Source organism: Chiloscyllium plagiosum, chromosome 27, assembly GCF_004010195.1.
Source record: "Chiloscyllium plagiosum isolate BGI_BamShark_2017 chromosome 27, ASM401019v2, whole genome shotgun sequence".
NCBI lineage: Eukaryota > Metazoa > Chordata > Chondrichthyes > Orectolobiformes > Hemiscylliidae > Chiloscyllium > Chiloscyllium plagiosum.
This window is the reverse complement of record NC_057736.1, coordinates 41,081,377-41,098,769: the sequence shown is the minus strand read 5'-3', so window position 1 is coordinate 41,098,769 and position 17,393 is coordinate 41,081,377. Positions and strand designations below refer to the sequence as shown.

The 17,393-nt window shown below is 40.6% G+C and overlaps 1 protein-coding gene across 1 annotated transcript; it reads left to right on the top strand.

Annotated features, from left to right (window-relative positions):
• The first annotated feature begins 665 nt into the window (after window positions 1-665).
• yrdc (yrdC N(6)-threonylcarbamoyltransferase domain containing) lies at window positions 666-11,372 on the top strand. Its single transcript, XM_043717132.1, has 7 exons — window positions 666-691; window positions 1,686-2,017; window positions 3,437-3,632; window positions 5,458-5,572; window positions 6,044-6,163; window positions 9,279-9,421; window positions 9,892-11,372. Exons 1-7 carry the CDS (start codon window positions 666-668, stop codon window positions 9,950-9,952), a joined length of 993 nt encoding a protein of 330 aa, XP_043573067.1. The 3' UTR covers window positions 9,953-11,372.
• The last annotated feature ends 6,021 nt before the right edge of the window (window positions 11,373-17,393 follow it).

Sequence of the window (17,393 nt, the reverse complement as noted above, 5' to 3'; positions counted from 1 at the left end):
TTGCACCGAAGGGTGTGTTTCTATGCTGTACATCTCTATAACTCTAAATCTTACCAAGTTTCATTGGAGAGAAACCAGACACAAAACTCATTGTTTCACTGATTCCTGGCAAAATTTTGCAATTTCAGGAAATTCTTTCATTGGTTGTGACGTGATTTAATCGCTACTTTTTATAGATTGCCAAGTTCTCAGTAAACACATTAGATTAATATATTGTTGATTTTTAAATCACTACACACCACTGGACAGAGTCTATCACTTTGTTGCAAAAGTTTATTAAATCATGGAGAAGTGACTGAGTGGAGTATCCATTTTTATACCATTACTAGTTAGTTGCTAATAACTTATAATTTCAAACAGACAAAATTGGAGCAGGAGTATGCCATTATGGCCTTCGAACATGCTCCTCCAATCAATATGGTCATGGCTGCTCATCCAACTCAGCAACCTGCTGTCTCCCTATCACCTTTGACCTTAAGAACGATATGTAATTCCTTCTTGAAAATATTCAATGTTTCAGCCTTAACGACCTTCCATGGTACAGAAGTAGCATAATAAAACCTTAAATTTAAAGGTAGCTTTTAAGGCACTTCACATGAATGCTAACAAATATAGAGAAGATTCATGTGGTGCAATGGCAGTGTCCCAACTCTTAGCCAGTAGACATGGGGTCAAGTCTGACTTGCTCGAGGTATGTAATAACATTGCTCACGAGGTTGATTGGGGCGGGGGGAGAGGAAATGAGTTGGCAACAAACATCCATTTCGTTACTTGGAGTCTGCAATCCACTACCATGGGAGCTGGTTAAGGCAAATAACTGGGACACTTTCCAGCTGAACAGTTGTATACGAGGCAATGAATTAGAAAGAAATGAGGTGTAGGATCACATGAAACGTGGCACAGAAAGAGCCCAAAGATTCCATAGCAATGTTTATACTTGAACCTCCCTTCCATCTACAGATGGACAATTGAAAGCAGAGCGTCCAGGTGCATAAGGGCCTGTTATGTAAACTGCTGTGCCCAGGATTGTTGGAAATTAGAGGGTGGTGTGTACAGCTCAGGCCATCATGGGAGCCCACCTGCCATGCATGGATCCTATTTACATGGCTCTATGCCAACAAATCAAAGACTCATCACATCCTGGTAATTATCTCTTCCATCAGGCAGAAGATACAGAAGCTTGAACATGCACCAGTAGGTTCAGGGTCAGCTTCTTCCTGGCCATTATTAGACTTTTGAATGAACTCTAGCCTCAAATAATACTGATTGTGCTAACTTTTGTCCACCCTGTGCGATGTTACCTCGTGCCTGAACCTTTTGTTCTGTGTATCCTTGCTTATTATGATCTGCCTGTACTGCTGGTAAACAAAGCTTTTCACTACTTCGGTACAAGTGACAATAAATGAGTTCCTGATGAAGGGCTCCTGTCCGAAACATCGATTTTCCTGCTCCTGGGAGCTGCTGTGCTTTTCCATCACCACTCTAATCTCCAGCATCTGCAGTCCTCATTGTCGCCTTAATTCTCTCTCTCCCATATGCTTCCCCTTAAATATATAAGGGACGGGAGGAGATTCCTGTTGACTAACGGGATTTAGTTGGGCTGAATAGCCTGTGTTTGTTTTTTTTTAATCCCTGTCCTAGATGTAATGTCTTCCTGAGCGATGCTAATCCTCACGTTGCTGCAGCTACAACAGGGAACGTTCGCACTGGCCCCCGATTGCGGAAGTGGCCACGCGCTGCGCGGCGCCGGGCTGTCAATCAATGGGCGGTTGCCCTGGGAACGGGAGCCGGGGTTGCCATGGAGCGGGTTCCATGGTGACGCGGCCTCGGCGGCTGCTCCTCCAGCTGCTCATGAGGAGCCGGGGGTTGGAGGGCGGCCTTGGCGGCGGTGAGGAGCCGGACTGGGCCCGGGGCAAAGCCGAGGCTCCCGCTCCCGAGGTCCCGGCCCCGTCACCGGGCCTTCTGCCGCCGGGACCTGGGCCTACACTCAGGCCGCAGCCTCGGGGTGGAGTAGGAGGTAAGCGGAGAGCGCCACCTTTTAAAGGGACGGCCCCTTTTCCCCTCTGTCTTGTACGGGGGTGGCTTCAACCCGAGTCCGGGGGTGGGGGAAGGTGAGGTAGGCCTGAGCCAGGCCTAGGCCTAGGCCCAGGTACGGGCCCGGGCTCGGGCTCATGTCTGCACGTTGCACCATCCATGTAGAGAGGGTAGTGCAGAACCACCCTCCAGGTAACCTGGGCAGGAGCAATGCTGCAAACGTTACCTTAGAGCCCGCACACCCAGCAATCCCGCTGCTTTTAAATTAACCCATCCAGTTCAGAAGCAGCTGCATTTCCGATCGCAAACGCAGGTCAATGAGGAGGATCTTTTCTCCACCAAGACCCCCCTGGGGTTAATAAAACCAAAGCCCTGCGCCTGCCGGAAGTCAGAAGCAAAAACAGAACATGCTGGAGAAACTCAGCCAGTCTGGTAGCACGTGTGGTGTGAGAGAGAAAGAGTGAACATTTCGAGTCCAGCTCTGGAGTTATTGCAGCGTGGCGGTAGTGTCCCTACCTCTGAGCCAGAAGCTCTGGGCTCAAGCCCCGCCTTTTCCATTGGTGTGTTATATTTATTGAACAGGTTGTTTAAAAAGACTCTACCTACTCCAAATGCAGAAATTAATTTCTAAAGTAATTCTAACTTTTTCATAAACAATTGGATTGCATCCAGAGGTCCAATTCATGTGTTTATTTGAAGAATTTGCTGATATCTGTTCAGAATTTAGCTTTTGCTAATTATACCCCTTGTAATTAAAAGTAAAATTCTGAATTTAATCCCTAAGTATGCAAGCATGATCCCAAGTTTTTGGTGGCTTGTCTTTGTTTCCCGGTTGCTTCCATGCTGAACTTTCTGTATGTGGCCTCTTTGCTGTTTTCTTCTGAAGTACAATGCAAGCTTGAGAAACAGCACCTTATGTTTCCACTCTGCATTCTCTAGCCTTCTGGATTTAAGTGTTTTCAGCAACTTTAGATCAAAGCCACTGTTTCAATTTTGTTGTTTTCTTTCCCTCTTTTACTTTGCTGTATTGGTCTTTGTCATTAACTTTTAATTCTGACATGATACACTCTCAGATTTTTATGTAGGAAGTAATGTCTTATTTGGATACAACCTATTCTTCTCTATCCTTTATTCCTTTAAAGCTGTTGACCCATTAAACATTTTGTTAACTTAACTTCCCAGGCCTCCATCCTATCATCAATCCTCTTATTTGCTCTTTTGCATGGAAACTGAGTATTGCTTTTCTATCAAAGGGCTGATGGATTCTGGCTTTGTCTTTCAAGTTGTTTGAGGTTGTTGCATGAGAACATCAGCTTCAATATGCATGTAGTTACTTGCTGGTGTTCGCCAGTGAAACGTTTGAATCCACATCTTACTTATGCAACTGTTCTTTTTAACCCAGATTGGAAAGATGCCTTAACAGAGGCTGTAAAGGTTCTCCGCTGTGGTCAGGTGGTGGCAGTTCCTACAGATACCATCTATGGAATCACCGGCCTTGCACAGAATTCTGAAGCCATCCGAAGGATTTATGAAATCAAAGGACGCAATGAGGATAAGCCTTTGGCTATTTGTGTTGGTCATGTGGAAGATATTTATAAGTGAGTGCAAGTATCGAGCGTCGTGGACCTAAAAATGTCAGAAGGCATTGATAAGCTGCCACACTAAAGGTTGTTGCAGAAACTAAAAGCTGATGGTGTTGGGTGGGTAACAACTTGCTGTGGTTAGAAAATCAGCTTGCTAACAGGGAAACGGAAGGTATGAATAAATGGGTGGCAGGATGGCCAGTTCAGGATGTCATGAGTGGTAAGCTGTGGGTCGGCGTGGGGTCTCAACTATTGACAGTTTATAAACTATTTCGACGAAAGGACTGAAGGTATAGTAGCTAAATTTGCTGACGGGACAAAGCTGGGTAGGAAAGGAAGTTGTGAAGAGGCCATAGACTACAAAGGGCAGTAGGTAGGTGAAGTAAGTGGGTAAAAACAAGGACTGCAGATGCTAGAAACCAGACTCTAGATTAGAGTGGTGCTGGAAGAGCACAGCAGGTCAGGCAGCATCCGAGGTATCAGGCAGGTTAAGTAAGTGGACCAAGATCTAGCAAATGGAATATAACATGAAATTATCTAGTTTGGCAGGCAGAATTTAAAACAAAAACAAAAGGAAATTAGTGAAATTGTGAGAGGTTCAGAGAGATCTGAGTATCTTAGTGTATGGATTGCAGAAGGCTAGCATGCAGGAATAGCAAGTAATTAGGAAAGCTAGTAGTGTTATGTTTCATTGCCAGGTGCATTCAATTGCAAGAGTAGGGAAGTAATGCCTCACTTATAAAGGGTGTTGGTGAGACTGCATCTGGAGTACTATGTACAGTATTGGCCACTGTTTCTATGGAAGGATCTTAATACGTTAAAAGCAGTTCATACAAAGTTTACCAGACTAATACCTGGAATGGGTGGATTGCCTTGTGAGCAAAAGCTAGATCGAGTTTAGAAGAGTTAAAGGTGACTGAATTGAAGCATATTAGGTCCTGAGGGGACTTGACCAGTGAATGTTGAAAGGATATTCCTGTATTTGAACAATATAGAACTAGAGGGAAAAGTTTAAAAATAAGGGGCTGTCCATTCAAGACAAATGAAGATTTTTTTTCTTTCTGAAAGTTGACTTTGGAAATCCTAAAAAGATAGTGGGTGCAGCATCTTTCAATGATTTTAAGGCAGTGGTAGGTAGATCCTTGATTACCAAGGGATGAAAGATTGAGGAAATGTAGAATTGATGCCAAAATCAGATTGGCTCTGATCTTACTGAATGTCAGAGCAAGGTCAAAGAGCCAAGTTGATCCTTGTCATATGTAAAAGTACTGTTTAATATTTCATTATACTCTTATGTGAATCTGTATGATTGCAGACTGTTCTTTAGTTCCTGTTTGTAATTCACAACACCTTAAATATTTGATTTGGTTTCTCATACGGGTTTTGGGAAATCAGGCTGTTTGGAAAGGAGCAATCTAGGAATGGACTAGGAAAGGTTTTCAAGATGATGAAATAAATGGACATTTGATCCAAACAAATTGGCTTGTGTGAGGAAGGGTTCTCTGAACAATGGGGTGTAAACTGTTAGGTGCAAGCATGGATAGTGAGTAGAATTTGTCAACCAAAATCTTTGTGGAATAGGGGAATCAATTAAAAGGGAAACCCAATAATTTAAGTCGATTTAAAACAACTTATTATGATTTGTTATGAGAGGGGTGTGATGAAGAAACAATTGGATAAAATGGCAAAGGGGTGGGTGGATGGAATTAATTGATCTGAAAAGGACACTTGTTGGCCCTTTATTCTTAAAATCTCTTATGAAAGATTAACCAGCCTTTCATCTGGAAAATACTGGTCTGTGAATATTTTGTGGATTGAGGAATTCCTTTTATTTTTACAGGTACTGTAAGGTCACTGTTTCCGATCAGGTATTAAGAGATCTCCTGCCAGGACCTGTAACGCTAGTCTTCAGGCGGTCAGAGGAACTGAACAAAGATTTGAATCCTTTCACTGATGTAAGAATGAATTGAATGATCTATGTTTTGTTTGATCACATGACTTTGCTGTATGCTTATCGGAGAACCAATGAACTCAAATTAAAATCAGTTAAAGGAGTCCTCATTTAGAATGCCCGTTACTCGATATTTGATCACGTTACTGAGAAAAGGCAGGATGGTGGACTGGATAATTATCAGATCAGCAATTGAGTGGCAGAGAGAACTTGATTGAAAGGCCTACATGGAACAGTACAGCACAGGAACAGCCCTTTTGCCCACCATATTTATGCGAACCGTGATGCCATTCTAAACTCATCCCATCTGACTGCACATGGTCCACATCCCTCTCATCCCTGCCTGTTATGTCTGTCCAAATGTTGCTACTTTCTGCTTCTGCTTCTCTGTCTTGAACTCTTAGGTCTTATGATTGCTATCACCTTGTAATGCTGAATAAGTTTGTTGTGTCCATTTTATTTATTTTACTTGCAGTTGGTGGGAGTACGTATTCCAAAGCATCCATTTATTCAGAAGCTTGCAGAGGTATGTGGTGAACCTCTAGCTTTGACAAGTGCCAACCTCAGCTCTCAGACCAGCACACTAACCACAGAGGTGGGTATTCCTTATTAATAGTGACTATTACAAAGGCACCTTAACTTTTTGTGTACTTTAGCTAATGGATTATGGGCAGTTACTGCATTTCAGACACGTTTCGTTGTTGCATTCATGTCACATATTTAATGTTAATACAGCCCTGTATGGGATTGTGTTCATAAATGTGTATATCAGGAACTGCCTGTTGTTGCTTTTGCATTAACCTTGCTAAATATTTATCATCTTGGTTTCTTAAAACAGTGTCTTGTTCACCATATTTTGGATTCTGATAACCTTCCACTATTGTTCAATTGATCATTTTCCATTGAGGATGTGACAAAGCATGTGTTAAATGTGGCAGGTGGGCTGTTAATCGATGAGCTTGACTTTGTTCTTTGAACTTTCTACGGAATCTGGCTGGAAGGAAATTGCAGCTCTTAATTTGTTTCACAAGGCACTGAGTGATAGAAGGATGAGATAATGAAAGAATTGAGAAATTAGACATTTGCAAGACCCATATTGAATGACATGAATAGCTCTGATGGTGGGGTAGGTGAGTTAGTTAGAAATAGAAATGGGAAAAACTCCCCCTGTAAAGCTGACTTAAGCAGCCCAAGCAATATATTGAACTCATTTGTGATCAAGGAGGTGAACAGGCAATGCCCTTATTTTGGAACTGAGGCAGAGAAGGTCATGTGAATATCAAAGAACCGTATTGAGGAATGGTTAGAAAATGTTTTCTGCTCAAATTGTGAAGTAAACTGAGAGACTTTTACTTAATAGTGCTCAAGAAATTAAACTTAAAAAGAAAACACGTTTATCTGTACACTTTTCAAATTATGCTCCAGCTGCAGGATAAGGGGACTTTGATATGAATTGGTATTAAGCAAGTTCACCTTGGAGCATGTGTAGCATACATTCATGAGAATGATATTGAGGACAGAATTGGTTTGTGATTTTTAATTTAGAAGATAAGGGAGATGTTTACATAGAGTGAGAAAAACTATTTTCACTGAAGAAGTAGAACAAGACAGTGAAAACTTCAAATTCAGGGCTGATATCAGGGAACACTTCCTGTCATGAAGGGTAATAGAAACTTAGAATTCACTTTCTTCAAAAAGCACTTATAACTAGGTCAGTTGAATATTTTGAAATTGAATGCTAGATTTTTTTAAATTTTGTTTTGTTGAACAAGCTCATTTTGTATAAACCCAAGGGTGGGTATCTATAACTAAGGCAGAGGTAAGCTATGATTGAATTGAAAGTGTACAAGTCTCAGTTGAATGATCTTTTGTTTGATGTGAAATAGGGCGTCACGGTGGCATAGTGGTTAGCACTGTTGCCTCACGGTGCCAGACACCCGGGTTCAATTCCCGCCTCCGGCAACTGTCTGTGTGGGGTTTGCACATTCTCCCCGTGTCTGCGTGAGTTTAGTCCGGGTGCTCTGGTTTCCTCCCACAGTCCAAAAATCTGCAAGTTAGGCGAATTGGCCATGCTAAATTGCGCGTAGTGTTAGATGTAGGGAAATGGGTTTGGGTGGGTTGCTCTTCGGAGGGTCAGTGTGGACTTTTTGGGCCGAAGGGCCTGTTTCCACACTAAGTAATCTAGATAAAAATCCGCCTGCAGTAATTTGAATATTGCATAGAAGTTATTTGAGTCTGTTGCAAGACACATTTTGTTTCCCTTCATCACCTGTACTTGTGTCACCTGCTTCCTTTCTCGTATTACTGAATTTTCACTTATGGAAATGAACATGCAAGACCTATTGAAGGCTGAGTCTGCATAATTAACAGTTGCTCCAATTAATTTAAAAACAGGATTCCACCAATCTTGTCAAAAAACTTTATCACTGAGTTTCTTGTGGAATTCTACATTCAGCTTGAAGTTTTCAGTGTGTGATACTTCTGTCACCCTGTATTTGGCCTACTTCTGACATTTTCCATTACCTAATTTTCTAGTCCTTGTCGTGGGTGGTTTTAGGTCTGTGGCAAGTTCCTCCCCTTGTGAAATTGAGGGATATTTGCATTGGTGAGGATAGGATGGAGGATGAAGCCAGTTTTGATGTTCCGTGTCAGTGTCAGCCCTTTGATTTAAAAAGTAGAATAGTGCAGTACTGGAGGACACCATTTGTTCCATTGAGTGTATGTTGGTTCTATCAAAAAATAATCCAGTTTTTTTTGGAAAAGCAGAAACAGAATCACTAGAAAATCTCAGGTTTGGTGGCATCTTTGGAGAGAAACCAGAATGAATGTTTTGGGTCCAGTGACCCTCCTTCAGAACTGATCCAGTTAACTTTATTTGCTCTATTCCTTTTATTCCTGCAATTTTTTTCCTTCAAGCATTTATTTAATTTCCTTTTGGAAACTATAGATTGAACTATATTCACCATGCTATCAAACAGTGCAATACAAATATTAACCACTTGGATAAGTTTTTGTCACATTGCTGCTACTTATTTTGCCAGTCTCCTTGTTCCATCCTCCTTTATTGATCCATTAGCCACCAAAAGCTGGTTTTCTTTATTTAAAGCTCCTATTATTTATTTCTTTATTTTATATGCAACCTACCAAATCTCCTGACCTTATCTGCGCCAAAGAGGACATTTTTAACTCCTGAGTAATCCATCAACCTTGACATTATTCAAGTAAATTCCTTCCCTGACCTCTCAAATTTTTTAGTCTTCCCAGAGTTTGCCCAGGATTAGGCACACTGCACAAGCAGGGACCATGCTAGTGTTTTATATTGTAATTATGGCAACACTGTTCACTATTTTGTAACAAGAGACACATAACCATAAATAAATTAAATCAAGGTGAAGCTCCCATTATTGTTACTTCTTCCTAAGAGCACTTCAGCTCTACCAGAATGTCATTTTTTTTCTGAAAGTAGTTGGCCATTCAGTCACAAAGTCTGGTAGTTTTGCAAATTCTTTACCATTAATACATGTCAGATTTTGCTTCTTTCAGACTAAAGATAAATTTGAACTGCGGACTTTGGATGTGAATCAGCATTGCAGTGATGCACTCCCCTGTTCTTATGTCTTACAGTCAGAATGATTGACATCAGTATCTGATAAAACTTACAAGCAGAAAGGAAAATGTTTCACAAGATCAAAATTCTTCTGATCCTCTAGGAATTTCGGGACCTTTGGCCTTTGTTGGGTCTTGTTGTTGACGGTGGGCCGATTGGTGACATGACAAAGCCAGAATGTCGGTTGGGATCAACAGTGATTAACTTGGGAACACCGGGAAAATACAGCATCATCAGGCCTGGCTGGTAAGCATCCCCTTTTCAGTTTTGGTTCATGATTATTCTCATCAGTAGAATCATAGAACTCAGGAGTCCTTTCAACCCTTCATGCCTATGCCAGTTCTTATAGGAGCTGTCCAATTAGATTCAGTTCTCTGCTTTTTCCAAATGTCCTGCAGATTTTTACATTTCAATTATGTATCTAAATCTCTTTGTAAAATCTACTGTTCAATCTGCTTTACTGATGGTTTGAAAGTGTGCTCCAGGTGAGAACAACTCATTGCAATGAAAGAAATCCTGTCCTTGATTGTCCCCCTATTTTAACAGTTGTCTTAATTTGTCCCTTTGCTTACTGATTCTCAGTACAGCAGTGGGTAACAAAAAACTTTATGATTCAGTAAAGTAAATGTTTTAATACAATTTTTCAGTTTGTGGCAAAGTTGCTGAAAGAGTATATAATTGATTATATTTTTTTCTTTATTTTTATCCCCACACAGTGCGTTTGATGCCACCGTGGAAGTTCTCCAGCATAAGCATGGCTTGTCCTTCCAGTCCTAGAACTATTGAAAACAAAATTGGAAGTGTTTTTTTTTAATACAAGACAAATTTCTGAATACATTTGGACTCCGTGTCACTCTAAATATCTGTTCTTATTGGAAAGTTTGAGTCCAGAGAACTCATCTGTCCCTAATCTTATTGACTGTACTTTGCACACATTACCCCCTACATGTTGTACATGATGATTGATTTTTTTTTAATGTTTTTCTCCCATCATACAACTGAGGGAAGTGAAATGCTATTCCAAGAAAATTCATGTTATGACCCGAGAACTTGTACTGTCTATACTTTTACTCGTTGAATGCAACTTCAGGAAATCTTCTGCCAAATGACGCTGAAGACTGAGCTGTGCTCTGGAATTTACACTTTTATTCTTTTACTTGCCTGTCATGAGCCATGACTGTCATTGTTTTGTACATTACAATTTGCCTGCAAGTAAAGTCCTATGCAGGGCATTTTTTAAAGTTCATTCTCCTTTCATGCTGTATTGTTTCAGAATTAGTCATAGATTGAGGAAATATTAAATAGGAGCTCAGTTTGAACTTTGATAACGATATTGAACTTTGAATTGTTGGAAAGAGCTTCAAATGCATCTTCTACCTATTCATTAACCTCTGATCTTTTGATTAAAAATATAAATTTATTGAAGGGCTGGCCACAAGTATGCCGTCTTTCTCAGATCCAAACAGAAGGAGAGATACCTTCCTGCTCTCCACCCTCTGTCTCATTCTCATGCCTTGCGTTCTCCCGCTCATGTGTCCTCTCTCATGCTGTAGTTAATGTTTGCCTTTTAACGGAGGGAGGACATTGATCCTGTGCCTTCTGTCCTATTGATCATCCATTGATCTTGGCCATCTGCATTCTCTCCTAACCTTGACACCTTGCTACTGGAAAGAACTTCTGTAACATTACCCCATAAATAGAGGTTGTGGGGAGGCTAGTGCTAAATATTGCAACCTCTGCACATCCTCGTGAAAATATGAAAGTAAGGCATCTGGAATAATGAAAAAGAATAGAGCAATTAAAATTGTCTAAAGCTGTTACTTTGAATCATGTCTGACAAGTTAACACATTTCTGAGCAGCAATGTAGATTATAAGTTGAAGATGATATTCAGTGCTGGATTGAAAACTAAATATTTTGAATTCTTGGAATTCCACCACATTTAATTTCTAAATAAGTTCAGATTTAGAGGGCATTAATTTCTTTTGGTTACAAGAAATTCAAATAAATATCATAAATTTTTAGATTTATATCATTAATTTTACAGTGTAAAAGTCACGGAAACATTTCAGCACAAAAGGAAACTTTCGCGCAGTCATATTCAATTTGAGCAACAGTTTGTTTCTGTCTGAACTGAGATAGCTTCAGTTCAAGTTTAACACAATATTCAGAAATAAAGTTTAATGTGTACCTGAAAATTACTGATACTTTCATCAATTTTTTTTTAAAAGCAGGTTTCCTTGCTGTATTTTGTTTATGGTTGATAGGGATGTTTTTGGGGTTAAGGTAGTAGCTCAGTCTTTATCAACAGAGAACTTCTGGCTTTTAATTCCATGCAGCCTCTGAACTCGGGTATGGTTGGTTTTGCTAAGTTTTCTTGAGCTTTTTAAAAAAAAAATGGTATTTGTATTCTAAAGCAGAAGGTTAATGTGTACCTGAAAATTACTGATACTTTCATCAATTTTTTTTTTAAAAGCAGGTTTCCTTGCTGTATTTTGTTTATGGTTGATAGGGATTTTTTTGGGGTTAAGGTAGTAGCTCAGTCTTTATCAACAGAGAACTTCTGGTTTTTAATTCCATGCAGCCTCTGAACTCAGGTATGGTTGGTTTTGCTAAGTTTTCTTGAGCTTTTTAAAAAAAAAATGGTATTTGTATTCTAAAGCAGAAGGTTTAATCTGTGGAGAAAATTTATTTTGGACTGTATAGACTGTAATGCCTGGCTTTCCAAAGTTCCTATATAGGAGATCTGATTTTTATATTTCTGATTCTGACTGAATATGTCAATTTCTCCAAAGAATCATCATTCGAGAAAGTGTTTTAGTGTAAAACACCAGAGAAGCAGCATCTTATTAGGATGCCGGTGGAGAAATTTCAGGATTTCTGATTTGAAGACTAGTGGAGACAATCAAATGCCATTCTATTACAACAGCAGCCAGTAGTTAATTTATGGAGATTGGTGGCAAAAAATGTCATAAGCATTACGTTTTGGTACTATGGTACAGAGTTGGAAGACTGAGACTTGATGAAAGGGGAGGCAAGTGAACATAGGATAGCAGAGGCCCTTTGGCTCTTGATATTGTGCCGACCTTTTATCCTACTCCAAGATCAAACTAACCTCCATATCTTCCATTGTACTGTCTTCCATGTGCTTATCCAAGCGTTCCTTGAATGTTCCTAATTTATCTGACTCTGCTACCACTGCTGGCAATACATTCCACACACACACACCACATTCTCTATGTAATGAACCTACCTCTGATTTCTCCCCTAAATCTTCCTTCAGTCAACTTTAAAATTATATAAAAGTGAGGACTGCAGATGCTGGAGATTAGTCGAGTAGGGGATAGTGGAACATCCTCTGATGAGCTTTTCCACAGCACCACACTCTCAACCTTTAAAATGATGTCCCCTCGTGATAGCCATTTTGGCCCTGGGAAAAAGTCTCTGTTATCGAGTCTATCTATGCCTCATCATCTCGTATGCCTCTATCAAGTCATCTCTCATCTTACTTCATTCCAATGAGAAAAGCCCTAGCTCCCTCAACCTTTCATAATAAAATCTGCCCTCCAGACCAAGCAACATCCTAGTAAGCTTCCACAGCCTCTCTATAATGAGGAAACCAATACTGAAGACAATATTCCAAGTGTGGTCTCACCAGGACTTTATAGAGTGGCAGCATAACCTCATGGCTCTTAAACTCAATCCCCCTGCTAATGAGAACCAGCACATCATACGCCTTCTTAATAACCTTGTCAACTTGGGTGGCAACTTCGGAATCTATGGACGTGGACTGCAAGACTCGTCTGTTCCTCCACACTGCCAAGAATCCTGTCTCTAACCCTGTAATCTGCATTCACATTTGAACTTTCAGAATTAATCACTTCACGCTTTTCCTGGTTTAAAGTCCATGTGCAACTTCTCAGCCCAGCTCTGCATCCTGTCAATAACCCATTGCAATCTACAACAGCCCTCCACACACCACAACTCTACCAACCATCGTGTCATCGGCAAACTTGCTAACCCACCCTTCCACTTCCTCATTCATTTATATAAACTACAAAAAGTACAGATCCCTGGTCACCGAGCTCCAGGCTGAATACTTTTCATCTACTACTACCCTCTGTCTTCTATGGGCCAGCCAATTTTGTATCCAGACAGCTACATTTCACTGTACCCATGCCTCCTTAGTTTCTGAATGAGCCTACAATGGGGAACCTTGCTTAAATCCATAAACACCATATCCATTGCTCTACCTTCATCACTGTGTTTTTGTCATATCCTCAACAAAATCAGTAAGACTTGTGAGGCATGACCTGCCCATCACACAGCCATGCTGACTATCTAACCAACTATGCTTTTCCAAATAATCGCAAATCCTGTCTTTTAGAATCCTCTCACATAATTTGCACGCTACCGATGCAAGACTGTCTGGTCTGTAATTCCCAGGGTTATCCCTATTCCCTTTCTTGAACAAGGGAATAACATATGCCACATTCCAATCATCTGGTGGACAGTGAGGATGCAATAATCATCGTCGAAGGTGCAGCAATCTCTTCACGTAGTAACCTTGGGTATATCTCGTCTGGCCCAGGGGCATATCTATCCTAATGTTTTTCAAACTTTCCAGCACATCCTCCTCCTCAACATCAATCTGTTCGAGCATATCTGCCTGTTTCATGCTGTCCTCACAAATGACAGGGTCCTTCTCATGAGTGAATAGTGAAGTAAAGTATTCATTAAAGACCTGTCCTACCTCTTCCAAATCCAGGCCCAAGTTCCCTCCACTATCCCCGATCGGCCCTACCCTCACTGTAGCCCTCCTTCCTGAAGAAGGGCTAATGCCCGAAACGTCGATTCTCCTGTTCCCTGGATGCTGCCTGACCTGCTGCGCTTTTCCAGCAACACATTTCCATCTCTGATCTCCAGCATCTGCAGACCTCACTTTCTCCTACCCTCACTGTGGCCATCCTCTTGTTCTTCCCATAAGTGTAGAAATCCTTGTGGTTTTCCTTAATCTTTCCTGCCAAGGCATTTTCATGCCCCCTTCTAGCTCTCTTAAATCTACTCTTCAGTTCCTTCCTGGCTACCTTGTAACCCTGTAAAGCCCTGTCAGATTCTTCCTTGCTTCCTTCTTCTTAACTAGATGTTCCACATCTCGTCATTCAAGGTTTCTTTACTCTACCATTCTTTCCTTGCCTCAGTGGATCAAACTTATTCAGCATTTGCAGCAAGTGCTCCCTAGACAACCTCCACATTTCTGTCGTGCATTTCTCTGAGAATATCTGTTCCCAATATACGCTCCACAGTTCCTGCCTAATAGTAAATGCGGGATTACTCCCAGAACCTTGTGCAAGTGAGTGCAGAAATATAAAGATACAATAATTATTGTATGTCTGGAAAAATAATGCAGGATTAAAAAATTTGAATTCCTGGGATACTGACTTTGGGGAGAATGGCACCCTGTACATGTTAGATGGGTTACATCTGAATGTAGCTGGGATTGGAATTCCTTGCAGGCTGTTTCTGTCGTGCTCTTGGAAAAGATTTGAACCAACTTGGCAGGGCTGTGAGAGCAAGATGAGAATATTAAAAAAGAATGCCATGGTGTGCAAAATAAGATTTGCAGATGGCACTGGAGAGAATAGTAAACTAATATGTGGAGTCAGAGAATGGGAGAAAGTCTGTAAGTCAGAAACAAGCAAAAATGGAAATTTCAGGAGAAACTCAGCAGGTCTGACAGCATTTGTGGAGAGAAAAGAGTTAAAGTTTCAAGTCTATTAACCCATCTTCAGAGCCACCGTCTGTTTTCTCTTGAACAAGAGACCTTGAACCTGTTTTTGCCAGATCATATGGTAATGCATCCCTTATTTCCCTCCAATCTTATGATCTACACTCCTTGCATTCCCATGTACGTAGTGTAACTTTGATTTAGACAAATAAAACAAAAGAATCTTGGATATCTATTAACCCATCTTCAGAGCCACCATCTGTTTTCTCTCCAGCATTTTCTGTTTTTGCTTGTTTCAGGTCTCCAGCAGCCAAGCTTCTTTTGTTTTATTTGTCTAAATCAGAATTACACTACGTATATGGGAATGCAAGGAGCGTAGTTAATAAGACTGGATAGATTAAGGCATGCACTGCCAGGTGGAAGTATGGTATGGCAAAAACAGAGACCTTGTTCAAGGAAGGGCAGGTATTTGGTGTTAAATATTCCTCATTTACAAGGCGTTCAGAAAAGATAAAATGGGTTAAAAAAAAAGAGGGCTGATGCTTTTGCTTAAGGAGTGCATTGCAGCCTTAAAGAATAAGGATGTTTCAGAGTTCAATGAGAATTTGGCTGGAATTAAGGAATAAGAAAAATGTAAATGCGAGGTGCTGCATTTTGGGAAAGCAAATCTTTACAGGACTGGACACTTAATGGTAAGGTGCAAGGGAGTGTTGCTGAACAAAGAGACCTTGGAGTGCAGGTTCATAGCTTCTTGAAAGGGAAGTCGCAGGTAGATAGGATAGTGAAGAAGGCGTTTGGTATGTTTTCCTTTATTGGTCAGTATTGAGTAAGGGAGTTGGGAGGTCATGTTGCGGCTGTACAGGACATTGATTAGGCCACTTGGAATATTTGCGTGCAATTCTGGTCTTCCTATCGGAAAGATGTTGTGAAACTTGAAAGGGTTCAGAAAAGATTTACAAGGATGTTGCCAGGGTTGGAGGATTTGAGCTATAGGGAGAGGCTGAACAGGCTGGGGCTGTTTTCTCTGGAGCGTCAGGGGCTGACGGATGACCTTATAGAGGTTTATAAAATCATGAAGGACATGGATAGGATAAATAGACAAAGTCTTTTCCCTCACAGGGTGGTACGTGTATGGAATGAGTTGCCAGAGGAAGGGGTGGAGGCTGGTACAATTGCAACATTTAAAAGGCATCTGGATGGGTATATGAATAGGAAGAGTTTGGAGGGATATGGGCCGGGTGCTGGCAGGTGGACTAGATTGGGTTGGGATATCTGGTCGGCATGGAACAGTTGGACCGAAGGGTCTGCTTCTGTGCTGTACATCTCTATGACTTCATAACTGCTTGGCTTGGTTAGAAAAACACATACCCAAATCTCTCATGCTACATTTCAGAAATATAAAGCAAAGCACTATGCAGTAGGATGCTGAATACCTATAAATATTTTAGGTATCCTATATATTGTAATTTTGGATTGAGCTCAGATCAACATTTTGATAATAGACCAGTAAACCTAAAGCAAATGTTAAAGGTGTTGTTGTAGATCTTACTCTATTGAGCAACAGGATCGTACACAATAGGTAGATTCAAAATAGGGTAGATTTTTAAAAATGTTTTTCAATAAAAATTTTTTTTAAAAAACCAGTACAAAATAGTGTAGCAACTTTATATTATAATAACAATAATAGGAAACAAACTACTACTCTACTCCATAAACTGCAGAGATACCTTTTTTTTTAAAAAAGCCTCTACAAAAGCTACAATAAATAACCAAGGAAAAAGAAGAAGAAAAATTAATAAACAAACAAAATAAAATTAAACCAAGTTATGGCAAAGTAACAAATTATATTCAATCAAATTACAGGCCACCAGACACAACCCTCACGGCTACACAAAAGCCTTGATCAGCAAAACCAACAAGTATACATCAATGTAATTCAAAAAAGGCCCGCCATGTTCTGTAAAACAATTCCGTTTGCTGGTGCACCATACTCGTAAGGAAGTCCAGGGCGATGTGTTACATAACTAACCCATGCCAGTTCCAGAGTCCAGTGGATTCTCCCAACACCCAGCTCATTTGAATGTTCTTCCTCGCACAGAATAAAGAATATTAAACAATCTCTACCCATGCATGTCCAAAGAGGGAGGACTTGAAAGACCCAAAAGAAGAAACACCAGATCCAACTTAACCTCAGTTCCCAAAACCTCTTCTAAGATGCTTGCTATGGCATCCCAACCCCTGCGAAGCTTGTGGCATGACCACAAGCAATGAGTAAGAGTGCCAACATCTGTTTTACACTTGGGGTACATTGGGACACTCCTGTCTTGAATTTCACAAGAGAACATTCCGTGCCAAGTGATCCCTGTGGAGTACCTTCAGTTGAGTAGTCTGGGTCTTAATGTAAATTGAGATCTTCCTAACATTTTCCCAGATGTCCTCCCACATCTCTGACGAGATTTCCACCCCCAATTCTTGAGTCCGGGTTCTGCAT